Source organism: Ips typographus, linkage group LG4 (assembly GCF_016097725.1).
Source record: "Ips typographus isolate SLU linkage group LG4, UJ_Ityp_2.0, whole genome shotgun sequence".
NCBI lineage: Eukaryota > Metazoa > Arthropoda > Insecta > Coleoptera > Curculionidae > Ips > Ips typographus.
Window position 1 is genome coordinate 7,951,530 of NC_138425.1, and position 17,533 is coordinate 7,969,062.

General features: G+C 33.7%; 5 protein-coding genes across 6 annotated transcripts; 2 read left to right on the forward strand and 3 right to left on the reverse strand.

The window, feature by feature from the left end:
• Positions 1 to 33: 33 nt before the first annotated feature.
• LOC145727691 (uncharacterized) lies at positions 34 to 2,822 on the reverse strand. Its single transcript, XM_081977490.1, has 4 exons — positions 2,487 to 2,822; positions 1,839 to 2,428; positions 1,269 to 1,786; positions 34 to 275 (listed from the first exon to the last, which is right to left on the reverse strand). The coding sequence occupies exons 1-3, from the start codon at positions 2,715 to 2,717 to the stop codon at positions 1,690 to 1,692; spliced, it is 918 nt and encodes a 305-aa protein (XP_081833616.1). The 5' UTR covers positions 2,718 to 2,822; the 3' UTR covers positions 34 to 275; positions 1,269 to 1,689.
• A 394-nt stretch (positions 2,823 to 3,216) lies between these two features.
• Positions 3,217 to 4,710, reverse strand: LOC145727696 (uncharacterized). Its single transcript, XM_081977497.1, has 4 exons — positions 3,997 to 4,710; positions 3,750 to 3,938; positions 3,534 to 3,676; positions 3,217 to 3,472 (listed from the first exon to the last, which is right to left on the reverse strand). Exons 1-4 carry the CDS (start codon positions 4,162 to 4,164, stop codon positions 3,391 to 3,393), a joined length of 582 nt encoding a protein of 193 aa, XP_081833623.1. The 5' UTR covers positions 4,165 to 4,710; the 3' UTR covers positions 3,217 to 3,390.
• Positions 4,711 to 4,903: 193 nt separating this feature from the next.
• Positions 4,904 to 6,120, forward strand: LOC145727694 (uncharacterized). The gene has a single exon (XM_081977495.1). The coding sequence runs from the start codon at positions 5,202 to 5,204 to the stop codon at positions 5,985 to 5,987; it is 786 nt and encodes a 261-aa protein (XP_081833621.1). The 5' UTR covers positions 4,904 to 5,201; the 3' UTR covers positions 5,988 to 6,120.
• Positions 6,121 to 6,277: 157 nt separating this feature from the next.
• On the reverse strand, positions 6,278 to 8,859 carry LOC145727688 (FGGY carbohydrate kinase domain-containing protein). Its single transcript, XM_081977488.1, has 10 exons — positions 8,398 to 8,859; positions 8,234 to 8,345; positions 7,941 to 8,178; positions 7,726 to 7,886; positions 7,368 to 7,517; positions 7,106 to 7,310; positions 6,907 to 7,054; positions 6,785 to 6,859; positions 6,551 to 6,734; positions 6,278 to 6,495 (listed from the first exon to the last, which is right to left on the reverse strand). Exons 1-10 carry the CDS (start codon positions 8,581 to 8,583, stop codon positions 6,317 to 6,319), a joined length of 1,638 nt encoding a protein of 545 aa, XP_081833614.1. The 5' UTR covers positions 8,584 to 8,859; the 3' UTR covers positions 6,278 to 6,316.
• A 559-nt stretch (positions 8,860 to 9,418) lies between these two features.
• LOC145727681 (high affinity cationic amino acid transporter 1-like) lies at positions 9,419 to 17,398 on the forward strand. Of its 2 annotated transcripts, XM_081977461.1 has the most exons (16): positions 9,419 to 9,575; positions 9,722 to 9,824; positions 11,195 to 11,443; positions 11,983 to 12,111; positions 12,167 to 12,322; positions 12,381 to 12,485; positions 12,549 to 12,656; positions 12,779 to 12,957; positions 13,014 to 13,111; positions 13,168 to 13,307; positions 13,364 to 13,466; positions 13,784 to 13,876; positions 14,447 to 14,625; positions 14,681 to 14,847; positions 14,939 to 15,047; positions 15,243 to 17,398. In XM_081977461.1, exons 3-16 carry the CDS (start codon positions 11,215 to 11,217, stop codon positions 16,673 to 16,675), a joined length of 3,228 nt encoding a protein of 1,075 aa, XP_081833587.1. In that variant the 5' UTR covers positions 9,419 to 9,575; positions 9,722 to 9,824; positions 11,195 to 11,214; the 3' UTR covers positions 16,676 to 17,398. The 2 variants fall into 2 exon arrangements, with proteins under 2 accessions (XP_081833587.1, XP_081833588.1); XM_081977462.1 differs by lacking the exon at positions 13,784 to 13,876.
• The last annotated feature ends 135 nt before the right edge of the window (positions 17,399 to 17,533 follow it).

Consider the following 17,533-nt stretch of genomic DNA (forward strand, 5'->3'; position numbering starts at 1 on the left):
AGAAAAAGAGATACTGGAAAAAATCAATAAACGTTGTCTCTCTATATTTTATTTACATCTTACATACACAATCAATTTTTGAAATAGTCTAAAATACTTTAAAACCTTATTTAGTCTACTTTGCACTATGCGTTGTTTTTTAAGTCTCTATAACTTCCACAAATTCAACTTTTTCACGTAAACGTGGATCCCTGTCGGTGCCTTCAGCTAAAACAGCCTCTTCCATTGCACGTTGCACTTTTAGCAGTTCAAATCGCGTTTTTGAGAATTCATATCTGAAATGAGATACTTTAATTTTGTATTCTCTGAACCTTGCAAAGAGGTCTGAGTGACATTGCTAACTGTTGTATTGTTAATATATGCACTAAAAGTAAATTTAACCTTTGGATAGAAAAACTTACCTACACCTAATCCAGTAACCAATAGTTATCATGGAAAATGCGTACACTGAATAATTAGCAGACTTGCTAACTTTACTAGTAAACATGAAATGAGCTAGACCAAATCCTAAACCACCTAGGGTGCCATACAGAAAACTATTTCGAAAACATGGAATTTGTGAGACATCTCTGCCAAATATTATTAAGCTCTGAAAATACATAATTTGTATTAGTATCATTTTTTGATTCCAATGCACTAAAAATTAAGGTAATATAATAATGCAAGTAATAGATTCAGTAAAAAAGTTTAAAAACATATGGTTTGTGTTGGCTGTTTCTAAATAGCTATGGGTCCCCTAAATGATGCTAAACTTAATAACATAAGTGTCTCTATTATGACCTTATAGAGGTAAATAGAATAGATAGATGTAGAAGGAGGTCATAATAGTGACACTTATTACATATAACATTATCAAAAATATAAATGATATGTATTTCCTGAGAGCTCTGCATATTAAATTTGTAATTTACAGCCTTACATTATGAAACAAATATTACTGAAGGATGATGGATGAGCAACCCAAACTAAAATTTTACTTAAAAATGAAATAGAGAAAAGATAAAGTATATAGTACACCAAAAAGATACTGGCAAAGGCTGTGTTAATATTTGTGTGAAACTCAAATGTTGAATTTTTAAAACTAAAGTTTCTCTGATTACTTTCTAGACTCAATAGTCTACTTATCTGCAGATAGTAGTCAAATAACACATGTGTCTTTATAAAGGAAACTAAAAATAATACAACATTGAGTACCGTTCTAAAAATGCAAAATACAAAATAGAAACTATCATAAATATAACAAAATCAACCAAATGTTTGTAATTTACCTTATCACGCGGCTTTTCATGTTCCTTTTCAGACTCGTTCATGTTGAATTATATTAGTTATAAACGCTTCAAAAAGTACTCTTTATTGATCATTTGAATATTAAAAATAATTTTAATATTTTAAAATTTTTAAGGTTAGGTTATGTTATGACATGAGAAAGTTAGGTTAGGATTTAAAATTTTTATGGTATTTGGGAGAGTCTCCAGTACCGAAAGCAAATCGATACCAATTTTGATAAAAGCCCGACCATCACAGTTTTCAATTACATTTTAAGGCAACTTTAACAACTATTATTTTTATTACTTAGTTATATAGTACAAACGCAGGATGTGCGATTTTATGGAAAAATAACTAAATAACTCTAGTTATTTAAAATCACTTTTTTATTAAGAAAAATAAATAAATAAAACTGCACAAACACTAATTGGCATCGTTTTCGGAGGTATTAGGCACTGTTCCAGGAAGTGTCAGTCGCAATCTACTAGCTAGGGTGCTAGCAAAATTTCGAAGACCAAAACTGCAACAAAACTAATTCAAACATTTTTCCTTTCACATTTTTTTGCACTTACGGTAATTGAGATCCAACAACACCCGAAGGTTTCCTAACTCGTCGACACCTTCCTTTCTTATCTCTCGCGTATCCGCTACCGCATCGCCGATAACTCGATATCTCTCCTTGGAGAATGGCATCTCCAATTTCCGGATGAACGTCTTCACCAGGTACAATTCCAAGTGCGGGCTCCGCCAATGGGACGAGTGAAGGGTCTTCGACTATTTGAACTTTAATTTTTCCTGGTAGCAAAGAATCTAGTTGTGTAAGAGGTAATTGGGGTCCTTGTGCTGAGTAAGACATGGGGGAAAGATCAAGTTCAAGAGGAGTGATAGGCACATTTTCAGTTGCTGTAGTAGTGGATTCATCCGTTTCAGTTACGATATTTAATATGTTTGAGTCTGGTTTTTTAGTTAAATTAGACACTGCTATTGTAGAATCAGGTTGTGAGTTATTTCCAGGTGTGCTAGGAGTTTTATTTGTAGATGAGATGACTGTTGTTGAAGGAGAGGCTGTCGTAGAAGAAGGGGCCAATGTGGTAGATGGTTTTGAAGTGGATGATGGTTTCACTGTGAAGTCTGCGTAGTCATAACTGTAGTCTTCGTAATCCTGGAAACAAATTTTCTCTTTAAAAGAATATTCACAAAGTTATGGAAGGACTACTCACGGATGTATCATCTCCCAGTAACGCAATGATCTGGAAATCTTTCAGATGAAGCTGGATATTATAATCACCGGTCTGTTTCTGATCGTAAACCAACTGGGCACTGTCCCGTACCTTGTTCTTTGACCTATAGGGCGAGCACTGTACCAAACTGGCCAAACATACGATTGTCAGCCATAAAATACCGTTCTTCAATGATATCTCGGGAAGTAAAGATGAAGAAGCGCCCGTCATCGTGCCGGCCACTTAAACTACTGCGATTAAAATCTTCTTGAAGCCGTATTCGAACTTTTTCGTTACGGTCTTTATGCGAATTACTTAAAAAGCCTTTAGGCCATTCCGTTTTGGAGTCCAAGTCATGTCGATGACTTCTGGGCGCTGGGTCCGTTGCATCAAAAGTAGCGGAATCCGGAATATAGAAAAACGATTTGATTGGTTAGAAGGTCAATATTAACGGTTTTAATATGCAGTGCAGATGTATATGTAAATATAATTCTTCGAACGTGGGTAAATTCTAATTCCGTACTAAAACGTGCGCAAAACAAATTTAGAACATAGTGTTTAAATCACTTTGTGCCATAACGGAAATTATAATTTTATTACTAAGCTACACAAGGTGTCTGAAAATCAGATGATAAGAACTCATGCATTAGCAGAACAATTGTGACGTAATTTGATAGTTGAGTGGCATCAGATCAACTGCCAGTCTCTTTTGGGAACAATGATATAACGAATCTATAATGTTTTATTATACCTTAAATAAATCGGTACAGATAGATGAGCTATATTAAAACAAGAATTTAATGCAAATTTGTGTTGATTATTTTCAAAGATTCAGAAACTTATTAACTAATTTAATAAATAAATAGCAAGTAAAACAAAATGAAAGAATCAGCATTCGATGTAATTAGTTATGTCGGCTCAGTTTCTCCGGAAGTGTAGTTGGTTTCTTCAGAAATGGTCTTAACAATCCAGGCAGTCTTAGCTTTCTGAAATTGTCAAACGTTAGCCACAAAATTTAACGTATTTCGTTAAAATTTAAATCATCACCTTTTTGTCGCTATGTTCGAAGTTAAGTTCTGTTTTATTTCTGGTTTTGAGGCACTACTTGTATGTGCCCCTTCGATTACTAGAACCGTAGGTGAAGATGGAGTCTCAACATTTTCTGCTGAATTGTTCTCAGTCACTTTATTCTGAAATTAGAGTTATAAGATTATTTGCAACACTACTCTCACACTAAAAAAAAAAACATTTTTGGTAACCTACCGGCGGATTTTCAGTAGTTTTGTTTACGTTTTCTTGTAGAATAGGTTTTTGAGGTTCGGCCGGTTCCGGTCCAAACAATTCCTCAACCGTAGTTCCCGGGTACTCCCCATACAAAGCTGGTTCTAAAAGGGCTGCAGCAGCCAGTAAAGAATTGGGTGACCATACAAGTGACAGACCATCAACTGTTAACTAAAATGTCGTACTCAAGCACCTCGAAACAAAATTATAGTACCCCTTTAATACTTACTTTATAATTTTCAGTACCATTTTGTCGCTGATCATAAACTACATCAAAATTTTCCGAGTTATACAAATCATTAGCATCCGAATCGTAGTACTTATTCTTGGGATTGGGTGCCCCGAAAACTCCAACAGCAAACATGGGAAAACCCAAATACCAAATCATATCCCACATTTTAATAACAAACACTAATTCACGGTTAATTATATTTTTATTCTTTACGTACTGGCGGTTTCGCGTTAAATGCTTGCCATGTAATTAAGAGACCGCATCCAATGCCTTAAGGAAGAACGGTACTTAAACGACTTGGCACTTAGGCGGCAGTACTTGCCCATTTTTTTCCAATTTTTTGTGTTAGGAGTCCAACAAGTTTACGATAAGTCGTTGGCCTTATTGCAAACCGTTTATGTATGTTTTTACCTCATTTTCTGTACTTAATTATAGTTTATATTCAGTTATGACACAAAATTCTGTCGATTCTCTAATAGTTTACCAATTGGGTCGTCGTGGAAAATGAAACGATTTGAATATTTAACAGTTTGTTCAATAATAATCATCAAAGAATTTCACTGGGATTATACGAATTCCTCAACCTAACATTTTTGAAGAAACTAATCTCAAAAACTAGTTAAAATAACTTTTAAAAATCATTCCACAAATTGCTTATATTCTAAAGATAAAAATATACTCTCATACCTATTATAATAATAATTATTGAAAACGTTTATGTGATGCTTCAAATATATTTTTAATTTTCTTCATTTCTGTTTTTGTTAAAGTCTGCACAATTTTGACCACAGAATCTTTGTCAATCTCTCGTGCGTCAAATTCAACATATTACGTTTTAATTTATTTTGAAATGTGAAAAGTCAACGAAGATAAGAACTGTATTTATAAAACCTAATGCGCTATGTATTATCGTATATTTCAGTTTATTAGATAAGTTAATTAAAAACCGCGATTCTACTAACACCATTCTAAATATATCTTTCTATCATCTTCGCTGTTAATTTTCTCGCGTAATAACCTACATAAAAATACACCCAAGACTCAATTATACAGCGTGTTCCCGTTACTCAAACGCCAATCTCTTACGGTAAAAGCCACATTGAAGAACCAAACCATTCGCTAAAACAAGAAATCTTTCTCTTACGGACCAGTTGATTGTCGATAACCGGTGTGCTGCCGTTTAAACTACATACTTTTCAAAAATGAATACATTTGCGAGTGCGTTAACGTTGTTATTCGCGTTATTCACCCAAGTGGTACCTTCGCCAGTACCGGACAAACATCATTCAAAAAGTGCCGAAAAAGAACGAATATTTTACGATCAACGACAAGAGGGTGAGTGGAACGTTAGAGCAGACTTGAAAAATTTTGTGATTCTCATCATTCCTAAGACTTCGGAAGCTTCTGAAGGTGGTGAAGGTCTTCTCGACCTACTGACACGCTCACACTCTAAACATCACCATGGAAAATTCGGTGTCAAGAAGCTCCATCCAGCAAAAAGTAATAAGGAATCAGGTGCTGAAACTATGCACTTCATCGAATCCAAAACAGCGCCGTATCATGTAGATATCACGAAGTCCAGCAGTCATTTAATGAATGATGAAATCTTGGCCACCCAATCACCTCCAGTAAGCCCAGTGAATTTGAAATCAATCGAAGACAGTAACCAATTGAAGAAGGATAGCGCAGAAAAATCTATTGCACCAGCCGCCTTATTGCGTCAACTCAGATCCACCAGGTTTTCTAAAGCTTTTGTACTGACAGTGCCTGATGAAGAATTTGTCCTAACCAAAATGGAAGATGATAAGAAAGTAGTGAAGAAAGACGGGTTCAAGAAGACAGGCGAAAAGAAGGATGAAATGGTTCTTTTGGGCGCTGCCGAACAATGTGGACCTGATATGTCCAGAGACATTGAAGGCATCTGCAGACTTAAAAAGGAAGTTGATGTTAGTGTAGAAAATGAAGGTTCTTTAGATCGCGATGAGTAGATTTAAGTTGTTTGAATTTGAATGGCATATAAGTAAGGTTTCTAAGTTAATTACGGTACTTGACTCCAAGTTTTAATTTATTTATTCTAATGTGTAGTATTTATTTGAGCAATAAATAATAATAATTTTTTTATAGTTTGAGGTTTGAAATTGTGCTTCGATAATTACTGTGCACTAAAAATTATTACTGTGCACGTGACAAATTTTACAGTCTTCTAATAATATTCTAAATAGGAACATTTTAAGCTTCTTAAGAAGGTTGTGAGGGTAAAAAATAAAAACCACAAATATACAATGCACGATCAGTTACTACAATTATTCGTCTATGGCTATAGCAATCCCATAATTTTTCTGTATTTAATTTGATCATCATGCATTTGCAAAAAGACTTTGTATTTTTTATTATGAAACTCTATAGTATTTGGATCTGGCAATACAGCTCGTCCTTTACCCCCCATGGACTGAATTGCCTTCTCCAAAGTATCAAAGTGATTGGCAGCTACAGCACCTACAAATAAATACACCATCTAGGAAAGTCATTGTGTAAATCTAGGTAAAAGTACCTAATATAGCTGAACCCAAAAGAACACTCTCGATTTCATCTGGACAAATCACAGGCAAATTACAAACATCCGCTTGAGCTGCAGTAAAAATGGGATTTTTACTTAAGCCGCCGCAAATAAGAGTGGATTTGATATTTTTATAGCCAGATTGTTTCAGTCTGTCTAGAATTTGGCGTGTTCCATACTAAAAATTGTTAAATTAGTCAAAATTTGCTTGAAAACCAAGGCACTTACGGATAAGGCCTGAACTGTGGCTAGGTACAGAAGTGCTAGACTTTCTTCATCACTGGCAAGGGAAAGACCTGAAACCTAAACATTCATTAGGCATATTCATTTGTTAGAACCATCACCATTACCATTCCCTTTAATGTGGGATCAGCCAGTAATCTATTACCATGGTAATCTGGATAGACGTGAAGGTCTTTGGTTAAAAAGGCGGGGTTGCTTAAATTCTGTTTCTTAGCCAAATCATAGATAATTTGGTTCAAGTATTGAATTATGTGCCTGTATTGAATGAAGCTTAGTATTGTTAGTTAGTTATCCAAAAAAACTTACATGTCACCAAGTTTTTTTCGAATTTCTTGTGTTGCTGGATGCGTATCTATAATATGATCCACAAGTTTTCCAGTGGCGCTCTGTCCACCTTCATTCAGCCACATTCCAGGAATCATAGCGTTTTTATAAGGACCCCAAACTCCAGGAGCAAAAACTGCCTCTTTTGATACTGCCATATGGCATGTGGATGTACCGCATATTAAACCTGGCAAAAGAAAAACTCAGATAGAAATAATTGCAATGTTAAGTAGAGAGAAATTACCAACTCTAGTTTCAAAATTTGGGTCTATGCCTTCTGCTACACAACCAATTAGACCTAAGCCTCCAGCATGGGCATCAATCATTGAAGTACCAACTGGAGTTCCGGGTAATAAACCTAATTCATCTGCAGCTTTTTTGGATAACCCATTGCCTAAAGAAGCAAAAGTTTTATAGTTTTAAGTTCATATTAATTTTAGTTCAGACATATTCATATTAAAGCTCAAAAGCAAATAATGTCACATTACAAATATAGCCAATAAACAGCTAAACAATTACGCAATAAGTTTATTATAATAATTATTGTGATAAAGATAAAGAAACTTGAAAGGTCAAAATAAGATACTTTTTTATGAAATTACCTACTGGTGCTCCCGGATATTGAACTACAGAACCAATTTTTCTCCAGTTATCTTCTGCCAAGTCTCCCAAAGAAATCTGATCAAAAAACTGTTTATTCCAAGCCTCTACTCCTTCTACGTTCATCTCGTAAGCCCATTTACACACCAAAGAACATGAAGACCTATGGAAGTAATCTTTCATAAAGACCTAAAACCTATCTGGGTTTCAAATGAACCTAGAGTCGTCTCCTGTTGCTCTCCATGTCAAAAAATCGGGTAAATCAAAAAAGAATCCAGCTTTATTCCACGTATCTTTTAAATTCTTTTTCAGCCATAACAATTTGGGGGTTTCCATTTCTGGAAATATCTTGCCTCCTACATATTGAAGAACTGGATGATTGAAACTGTTTATAAATTCGGTTTCTTTCATCGCTCGATGATCCAACCATAAAATTACATTTTGTTCGTTATTGCCTGAAATTAGTGAGTGTTGACTACATTCAAACTTTTTTATTAAAGCTGATTTTACCTGAAGGACTAATCGATAAAGGGTTTCCAGATTTATCAACGCAAGCCAATGAACATGTAGCATCAAAACCGATTCCTTTAACATTGGATAAATCAACATTTTGTATTACTACCTAATAAATTCATGGTAGTTAATTTATTAACTGACGTTTTCTTCAAACTTACTTTAACACATTTGATAATGGCATTCCATATTTCTTCAGTGGATTGTTCATAAAAGTCGGGTTGAATATTCCATGTTTTAGTGGGTTCCACATGGTTTTTCACAATTTTCCCTTTTTCAGTCACTAAAGCAGCTCGTACACTACCAGTTCCCACATCAACCCCCACAAAATACGCGTTACAAGACATGCTTTTTTCTACTACAAAAGTTGATTACACCAAGACGACTGAATTGATTATCTGAATTAATATTTTTTAATCGTACGAAACCTCGATGCTAAACTCAAGGTTGACGACAAATGAACATTTTAATCTAGTTTGTTATTGCCTATAGCTATTGCAAAGCGAGAAAAATAACATAATTGACTGCGATATAAGTAGAGGGAATTTGTATTAAAGTGCACGAGTTGTATATGTTTATTAACGTTGTTTAAATTTACTGGTTATTGTGATAAGGCTGCTTTTATATGAACGAAATTTGGGGATAGGTGATAACCTTTGTGAACGACCTGGGCCTGGGGCAGATAACGTTTTTACTGCAAAAAATAATTAAGTACCCAAACTACTATAATAATTTGCTACATATCTTCTTAGAAAATATTTTTTTAAAGCGCGCGTTAAATAAGGAAAATTAATTTTGAGACAATAATTATAAAACAAAACCTAATAATTTTAATAAAAATATTAAAGAATTGTTTCTCTATCTGAAATAGTACAGTTTTTTTTTAATTTTTCTTTTTGTGCTACGGTGTTTTAAAAATGTTTTTTAGAATTAACTATTTCTTTAATGTTAATAATTATTCAACTATCACAAAACAATAAAATAAATTTTTCCGATTTTGAGCTCTATTGTATAATGTATTGGCTTTTGGTCATGTCTATCTCTCTCGCTCGTATGCAAACTGTTTTATTTATCTCTCTCATGTGTTGCGTTGTCTGTTTCATATTGCTAGAGTTAAAACGAAATAGCCACCTATTCAAAATCTTTTGATTGTTTTTATATGACTGTGATGACATTAGTGTCTTTTGTTTAATGTGTCAATGTCAACTGTCACATCACATGTTCTTTGTTTACTTTTAATAAAAATTGATAAGTGTTATCAGAAACCAAATTGGGCGTAAAAAATCGCTAATTTTGAATGAATTATTAGTACTCCGATACTAATTTATCGCATTTCTGGGTGAGTTCAGATATGAAGTTTCCTTGTTTATATTTTATAAAAGCACAGATTGGCTTTTGTGGTATGCGTCTTAAAAACACACAATTCTAATTAACATTCAGTTCTATTGTTCTAAAAACAACAACTTATTTCTAACGTCATTGTAGGAAAAGTCTGTTTTACTGAGTAAAATATCAGGATAAAGCAAATTAGTGATGATAGAACAAAGTGGTAGGAAGTGCACTGGAATCAATTAAAGAAAAAGATCTGGTAAGTTTATAGTCTGATTATTATTTTATGTTAAATATATTAACAGTGTAAAATTATATCTGTGGGAAGGTTCAAGGGGCAGCGTAGTATTAAATCACTATCACATTATTTGGAATTAATTCTATTAGTTCATCATTAGAACAATATACCTACATTTTGAAATCTTTACTCGAAAGCCTAAACTTCTTTACTAGTTTAGTTAGCAAGCCTAATAATTTTCACCTCACTTGGGATCTAGGAAAAAGTTAATTATTAACATTAATTAAGAAAGTAGTTAAACTCTCTGAAGAAATATAGGCAACTAACATAAGATTCTGGAAGATTTTTTCTAGAAAGCTACAGTTTCTTTTTCAAAACTTGCAATGTATTTTTCAGTTTATTGTCATTGTTTTATATCTATAATATTAATTTCTGCATTTTAAGCTGATTGATATTAATGATATCAAAGTTGGGTACAGCAACACAAACTTAATCATTATTTGCTCTTATGGTAACTGATAAAGTACTATTTTATTAAGCCAATTGCATATAAGAATTAACTATACCTATAATAGAGGCAATCAATAACTTGAAACCTTAGAAAATGTTTTAATCAAAATTTAAGCATCAAGATATGCATTAAAATAAAATTTTGAAATATGATGTCACTATGTATTTCTAAAAATTCCACTGATTTATCAATTTTCTTCAAAGTAATTTTACTCATAGTCTAAAGTTTCATTATTGCACTGTTACATTGTGAAATTCAGTTTTAGTCAAGGGTTTAGTTTAGCTTTTACTAGAAAAAGTGTAATTTACTATATCAGAATACACAATAATATACATTATTATCTGGTAAGTCATTGCCCGGTTTTAATTATTGAGAAGTGGAAGTACATATGGGTAATTTTTTAAACTGTTTTATAGATAATTTTTAGGATAAGTTTTTTAAATACATAAATACTCATAGCTACTTTAATTTCTCAGTTTTTATTATTGTTATAATCTTATAAAGTTTGTTTGTAGGATATTTGTTAGTACAAATATGACTCAGACAAGAAATCATTGTTTTCTTTTAATACCAATTGAAAATTTGTATGATATTTTACTGAGAACTTTAGCAGATAGACTTTAGATCTAGTGCAATTTTAAGCAACTATAGAAAACCGTATTTCAATAGTTAATATTTAATAATGTAGGTAGTTATTTACTAAGTAATGCTGATTCAATGAATAAAACAAGTTTATACTCATTATGTTGTGTAAATCACTGTTTTATCAATTTGTTCAAGTTTTAGTGACTGACTAAAACTTTAACTAATCGACTTTTTTGCAATCATGATCACATATTAAACTGATATCAAGCAAATTGACATTTCTTCAAACTTTCAGCCTGCTAGACAATATCCGCAATGGGTAGAATATGGAAGATCCTGACACGAAAGAAAGTGATTGACCCAGTTAATGTAGAAGAAACTCGTCTAAGCCGCATTCTCAATGTGTTTGATTTGACAGCTTTGGGGGTTGGCAGCACCCTCGGAGTTGGAGTGTACGTTTTAGCAGGTCAAGTTGCCAAAGATACTGCCGGTCCTTCTGTTATCTTAAGTTTTTTGATCGCAGCGATTGCGTCCGTATTTGCAGGTAAGAGCCCAATTTGAAGAATTTTTTGCTTTATGTGATTGTATTTTGGTATCAGATAATAAAAATTATTCATCTTGCTTCATTCTCTTCAACGTCAGAGTACAATTACCGGAGATTAAATTACTGAGCTTACTTATCTACCCTAATCTTTAACACATGTTTTTGCCTTGATATAAAGCAATAAATGATAATGAATGCTATTAATTTCCAAATACCTATTGTCAGTCAAATTTAGATTAGACTGTGCGAGGTGTATGACGTCAGCAAAATCACATTTTAATTTGATAATTAAGCTAATCTTTTTCTGTGTCGGATTGCTTGTTAAAACAATGAGAAAAAAATCACATCCCATGAGTGACTACTATTTTTTAAATATTATGATTCTTTAATTGTTTTATAATCAGTAGGTTAAGATTGTAGATTGACTTTTATGGTTTAACCAATTTTCAACATCTGGTCCTAAATTTTTTATTGGTATTGTTTGATCAGCTAAAATGTTTCTAGATTTTAAAAAGATTGCATATTAATATTATTTTTAGGATTATGCTATGCAGAATTTGGGGCAAGGGCACCCCGAGCTGGATCCGCGTACATTTACAGCTACGTTTGTGTTGGAGAGTTTATAGCCTTTGTGATAGGATGGAATCTAATTTTAGAATATGTGATAGGTAAATGCAAAAGTTAGTTATAACACTTGTATATTTAAAATTTTGTTGTTATAAGGTTCTGCAAGTGTGGCCCGCGGTTTAAGTCTTTATTTGGATACTTTGATCAACAACACATTACAAAACACGTTTTCGGAAATTGCTCCAATCCATGTAGCCTACCTTGCTTCTTATTTTGACTTTTTCTCGTTTGGAATATCTATACTGCTTGCTAGTAAGTGCCTTAGTTAACATTTTATTTGGAAACAGGTTGATTTAACCTACTTTTTTAGTCGGGTTAGCGTTTGGGCTTAAAGAAAGCAGCAAAGCTAATAATGTCATAACGTGCCTAAATATTGGCGTAGTTTTGTTTATAATAATCGCAGGATCTCTTCACGGTAAGTTTTGCAACACATGTTTGGAAATAAATTATTAATACAGGGAACCTTTACGGTATTTAGCTGATCCGGCAAACTGGCGTATTTCTCCTAATAATACTAATGAGACTAATTCGACAATAATTGGAAATGGAGGATTTTTTCCATGGGGTGTTGAAGGAATGATTAAAGGTAAGAGTGTAGATGTTATTCATTATTCTTATAGGGTAAAATAAGCCAAAAGTACCAAACAATTTATTTTAGCTCAAATATAAATTACTAGTTTCATATTTTAAGAAAAAACATTTTTTTAGGTGCTGCAACTTGTTTCTATGGTTTTGTCGGTTTTGACTGTATTGCGACGACAGGCGAAGAAGTGAAAAACCCCCGAAAAGCTATCCCAACCTCTATCGTAGTTTCGCTTTTAATTATTTTTTTGGCTTATTTTGGAGTTTCTACCGTGTTGACCTTGATGGTACCTTATTACCTTCAGGTACTATTTTTTGCAGCACCACTTTTTATTGGATCATTATTTACCAATGTTTTTAGGACTTTAACGCGCCTATTCCCAGAGCTTTTGAGGCCGTTGGATGGGACTGGGCAAAGTGGATAGTTGCCATAGGCGCTCTTTTTGGACTTTGTGCCAGGTATTACGCCTCAAAAATGTCAACTATAAATTTGTATTGTTTGTTGTACTTAATAGTTTATTTGGTGCAATGTTTCCTCTACCAAGAATTATATACGCCATGGCCTCTGACGGATTGGTATTTAAGTTTTTGGCTAAAGTACATCCAAAGTTCCAATCTCCTGTGGTTGGAACTCTATTGGCGGGACTTTTAACAGGTAATTTCAGATACTCAGTAAAATCTGATTTACCACCAAGAAATTTATTTTTAAAGGTCTTATGGCAGCACTGTTTGACCTTTCTCAATTAGTTAACATGATGTCTATAGGAACATTGCAGGCTTATACAATTGTGGCTGCCAGTGTTTTACTTTTACGGTAAGTTTTTTCAATATTTGAAACTTGCCTTTTTTATTATTCCAAATTAGCTACTTTTTATATTATTTTATTACTTATTAGCAGTCCAATTGCTTTTGTTTTATTGTGTTGTCTTTTAGTACTTGTTTACCATCAAACAGTGCTTGATGTTCAAACTTTTGGGCTTTTTTTTTAACACGTAGCTTGCGTCGAATTTTTGAACCAAAATATTATATTTTGTTTGCAAGATAGTTGATTAATTTGTTTATAAGGGACGGCCGAAGTAGTTGCCTTTGTTAATGCTTAGCTTTTCAACCCTAACCATGTTTTGTTCTTAGATATAAGGAGGAAGCGAAAAAAGTGTATGTACCCGTTAAAACCTCTTCTTCGGATACTGAGAGCATCAGTAGTGAAAGTAGTGTTGATGATAAGTAAGTAGTAGTGAAGTAGTACTCATCACACAAAAGTAGTCCATCTTTTTTATACATACTCGATTTTAGTTGTACTTATTGGATTCACTAAACTAGTATTTTTGGTTTCTTCAGCAATTAATAAGTTGTATATATTATCTTTTGAAACTAAGTGAATTTATTGTTTACTTGAAAAACTTGTATGACAGAATGTCTGAAACTTGACTGAAAAGATGCAACCATGTCATTTTAAAAATGTAGTTCAGACTTTTAGATTACGTCATTTTCAAAAAGTTTAAATTGCTGCTAATCGTTATAAATTAACATTTTACCGTTTCATACTATTCCAGTTAGATTTCAGACACCCTTACAGAACTTTTTAACCGTTTAGGTATGTTGGTAGTTTGGTTTAGCATTTTGTTTTGTTGTTGTATTTTCAAATCAGTAGGGGTATAGTAGGCAAAATCTATAACTTGTTTTTTATTTTAAGTAAGTATTACAGTTCAATCTTCAATTGCTTTTAGTATTTTCACGGATCCAGTTATTGAGCATTGGATTTCCAATATAAATTACTCAATTTTTAATTTACAGATACAATGATGATGGTATTCGACAAAATTTTGACGGTCCCACTACCAGCGATCATGAAGAACTGTTAAACAATGAATCGGCAACTTTTGTTCGATCATTAAAGTACATCATAAACTGCAGTATCAAACAACCGAACCGCATCACTGAAAACATTGTAGCTGTGGAAGTGTTTCTATACTGTAAGGCATGTTTACTTTTTTTTCCAGCACCATATAATTACTGATTTGTTAACAGGTATATTGTGTGTCGGAATTGGATTGTCCGTAATTTACATGGGGTCGTACGTTTTGAATGGAGAAACATGGGCCATTGTTGTGGCATCTATCATTGTGGGTCTTACTGTGATTATCTTAATATCGTTAATGACACAACCACAGTCTAGAAAAGAATTGTCTTTCAAGGTATTTATCTGTCTGGAAGTGTCGTTTAATGACCGGCAACATTAAACTGTGTCAGTGTAGAAAGTGTACTAAATCTTGTGTTTATTTTTAGGTACCTTTGGTTCCATTAATTCCAGCGCTCAGTATTTTAGTGAATATTTATTTAATGCTGATGCTAGACTATATGACATGGGTGAGATTTGCTGTCTGGATGCTGATCGGTAAGTGTTTTAAAATCTTGTTTTGCACGGTTTTGATGGTGTTTTTAAATATTGTGGCATACATTTGATTGGGTGTTATTTTATTCTTTAACGTTTGACTGTTTTTTCTTACGTGCTTTGAGGGGTATCACACATTACTTTGATCAATCATTGTCTTTAGCGACGTACTAACGAAACATTTAAACAAATCTTTAGGCTGCCCGATGTATATTATATGCGCATGCCAACGTAAACCACTACCAATAAGCCAAAACGGTCATTATAATGCCAATCTTACAAACGGGCAATCGAAAGTGACCAACGGCATTTCGAATCCTACTTTCGTGCATACTGAAACTGCCGAAATCCATCCAAAGCGACTAAGCACCAAGAAAAAGCTCGCTCCACTTCCGCCTCCGACTATTTTCGAACAAGTTGAACCCATAGAGGTGCAACATCAGGCGGTAATTGCGCAACTGGACGAGATTCTAGACAAGGAAACGGCCATTGCGCAGTTGGATGATGTTTTAGATAACGAAATGTTAAACGAAAGAAAGTTGTCTGCTGGTACTTTGTCCAATATGTCCGCTGTGGCGCCACATCTTGAAGATGTGGTAGCCGATGTGCATTGCTCAGATGTTGTAACCCCTGTTGCTGATCCTAAGCGTCTTAGTTTTCCCGATGTTTCTAGTGTGAGTCTTCCTTTAGAACCTAACCCCGAACATAACCTTGAAACATCACATGAACCAGCAGTTGACGTGGAAAAACAAGAGGTTGAAGAGCAACTTTCGAATAATGATAACAATGCAATGTCCAATATTGAAGAAACGCCTGACACAAAGTTTGAAATTCCTTCCCCTCCCGACATGAAACCTTTAGATGAAATTCGCGTTACTGAGTCAGGAAGTATTACACCAATAGAAAAACCTTTAAACACTGCTAGTTCACAACTTCCACAAGATGAAACTTCTGAATTCGTTGCAGATGATCGGTCTTCACCTCCCACTGAGGACATGCTAAAAACAGTAAATCTCCGACACGTTCAGAAACAAATCAAAGAAATCGATCCTACAGATCACGTAACTGCCTCTGATGATAACTTGAAAGTGGGTACTAAAGAGTATAAAGAGTTTATCAATTTATTAAACAAAAAAATCCAGAACACTCCGGCAGTTCCTAACTTCTTGGCGCCACCACGTAAAGCGGTGGTAATCGTAGACCCAAAACCAACAGTCCCAAATGAGAACGTAATAGATGATAATATAGATCGAAAAAAGGCCAGGGAAAAACTTAAATTTTTCTACGAAACTAGAAATGCTCGTGATGATACGAAATCTCCAACACAACCTAAGCCTATATTGCGAGGTAGTAAAAGTGTCGACGAGTCTTTTAAAGCTTCAACGTCAGAAGATGAATCTAAATTACCCAAAACACCTCTAAACTCCCCTCGTAGTGAACATAAAAATAAGATGGCAAACGTTTTTGACAGTATTAAGTTGAAAAACCTGGACGATCAAGTTTTGAAACGTCGCTTGTCAAAGTCGTTGGGTAGCGCCTTTACTAAGGATGACGACGAGGTTAATCACAAACAGAAAATGAGCGACATATTTCAAAGTATTGAGGCATTGAGAAGGGAAAGTTTGAAATGAAGTCTCTTCATCAACTTACAATAGTAAACCTCAAGTAAATAGTTGTAATACTCCATCTTGACCTGAAAACCTTTTGAAGGTGTGTTTGTCAAAATACTCACGTAAATCTGACCAATTCCTTATTTGTTTTTTTCGTTCTGTGTGATTTTGTTTTCCCTTGTTGTTTTGCTTGAGGTGTTGTTGTTGCTTCATTGCTTTGCTTTAATAGCATCTCCTAGTAATTTATTTATTTTTGATAAGGTGTCTGATTTTATTAAGTGTTGAGACTTCGAATCTCTACTCTGGTTAATGCTTGTCTAACATTTAGTAATTAGGTTGGGCATATAAGATTTTAGCTGTGTATATGTGTTGCACGAAAGCAATAATAATTAGTAACGAAAAGGTAATGAGTGGTTTTTCAGGGTTTTCAGTATACGGATTTTACGGACTTCCAAATAGTTTAAGAGGATATGTTAGAGATTACGAGAGACTTGATTGAGGTTTTAAGCATAAGCTTTAATACGGTAAGAAACCTAGAATTCCAGTCCGTACCTACTTTACCACAAATATCTATGTATACAGTAACTGTTATTTTATTTTTACTTATATTATAAACGCTAATTTGTTATTTTAAGAAATATTAGATACTAACTGCTGACAAATTGACTAGAATGTATATTTTTGATCGAATTTTAGTTTCTTAACGTTGATTTTGTACTGTTTCAATTAAATCAACTGACAGCACCACAGTTTTTTAATAAACCTTTTAGAAAATCAGTTTAACTTTACAAAGTTTAAAACCGAAATCTGAATTTTAAAGAAAATTGTACGTTTATCAATTTGATTACAGGTGGTTAAAAATTAATTGAGTTGGGTTTC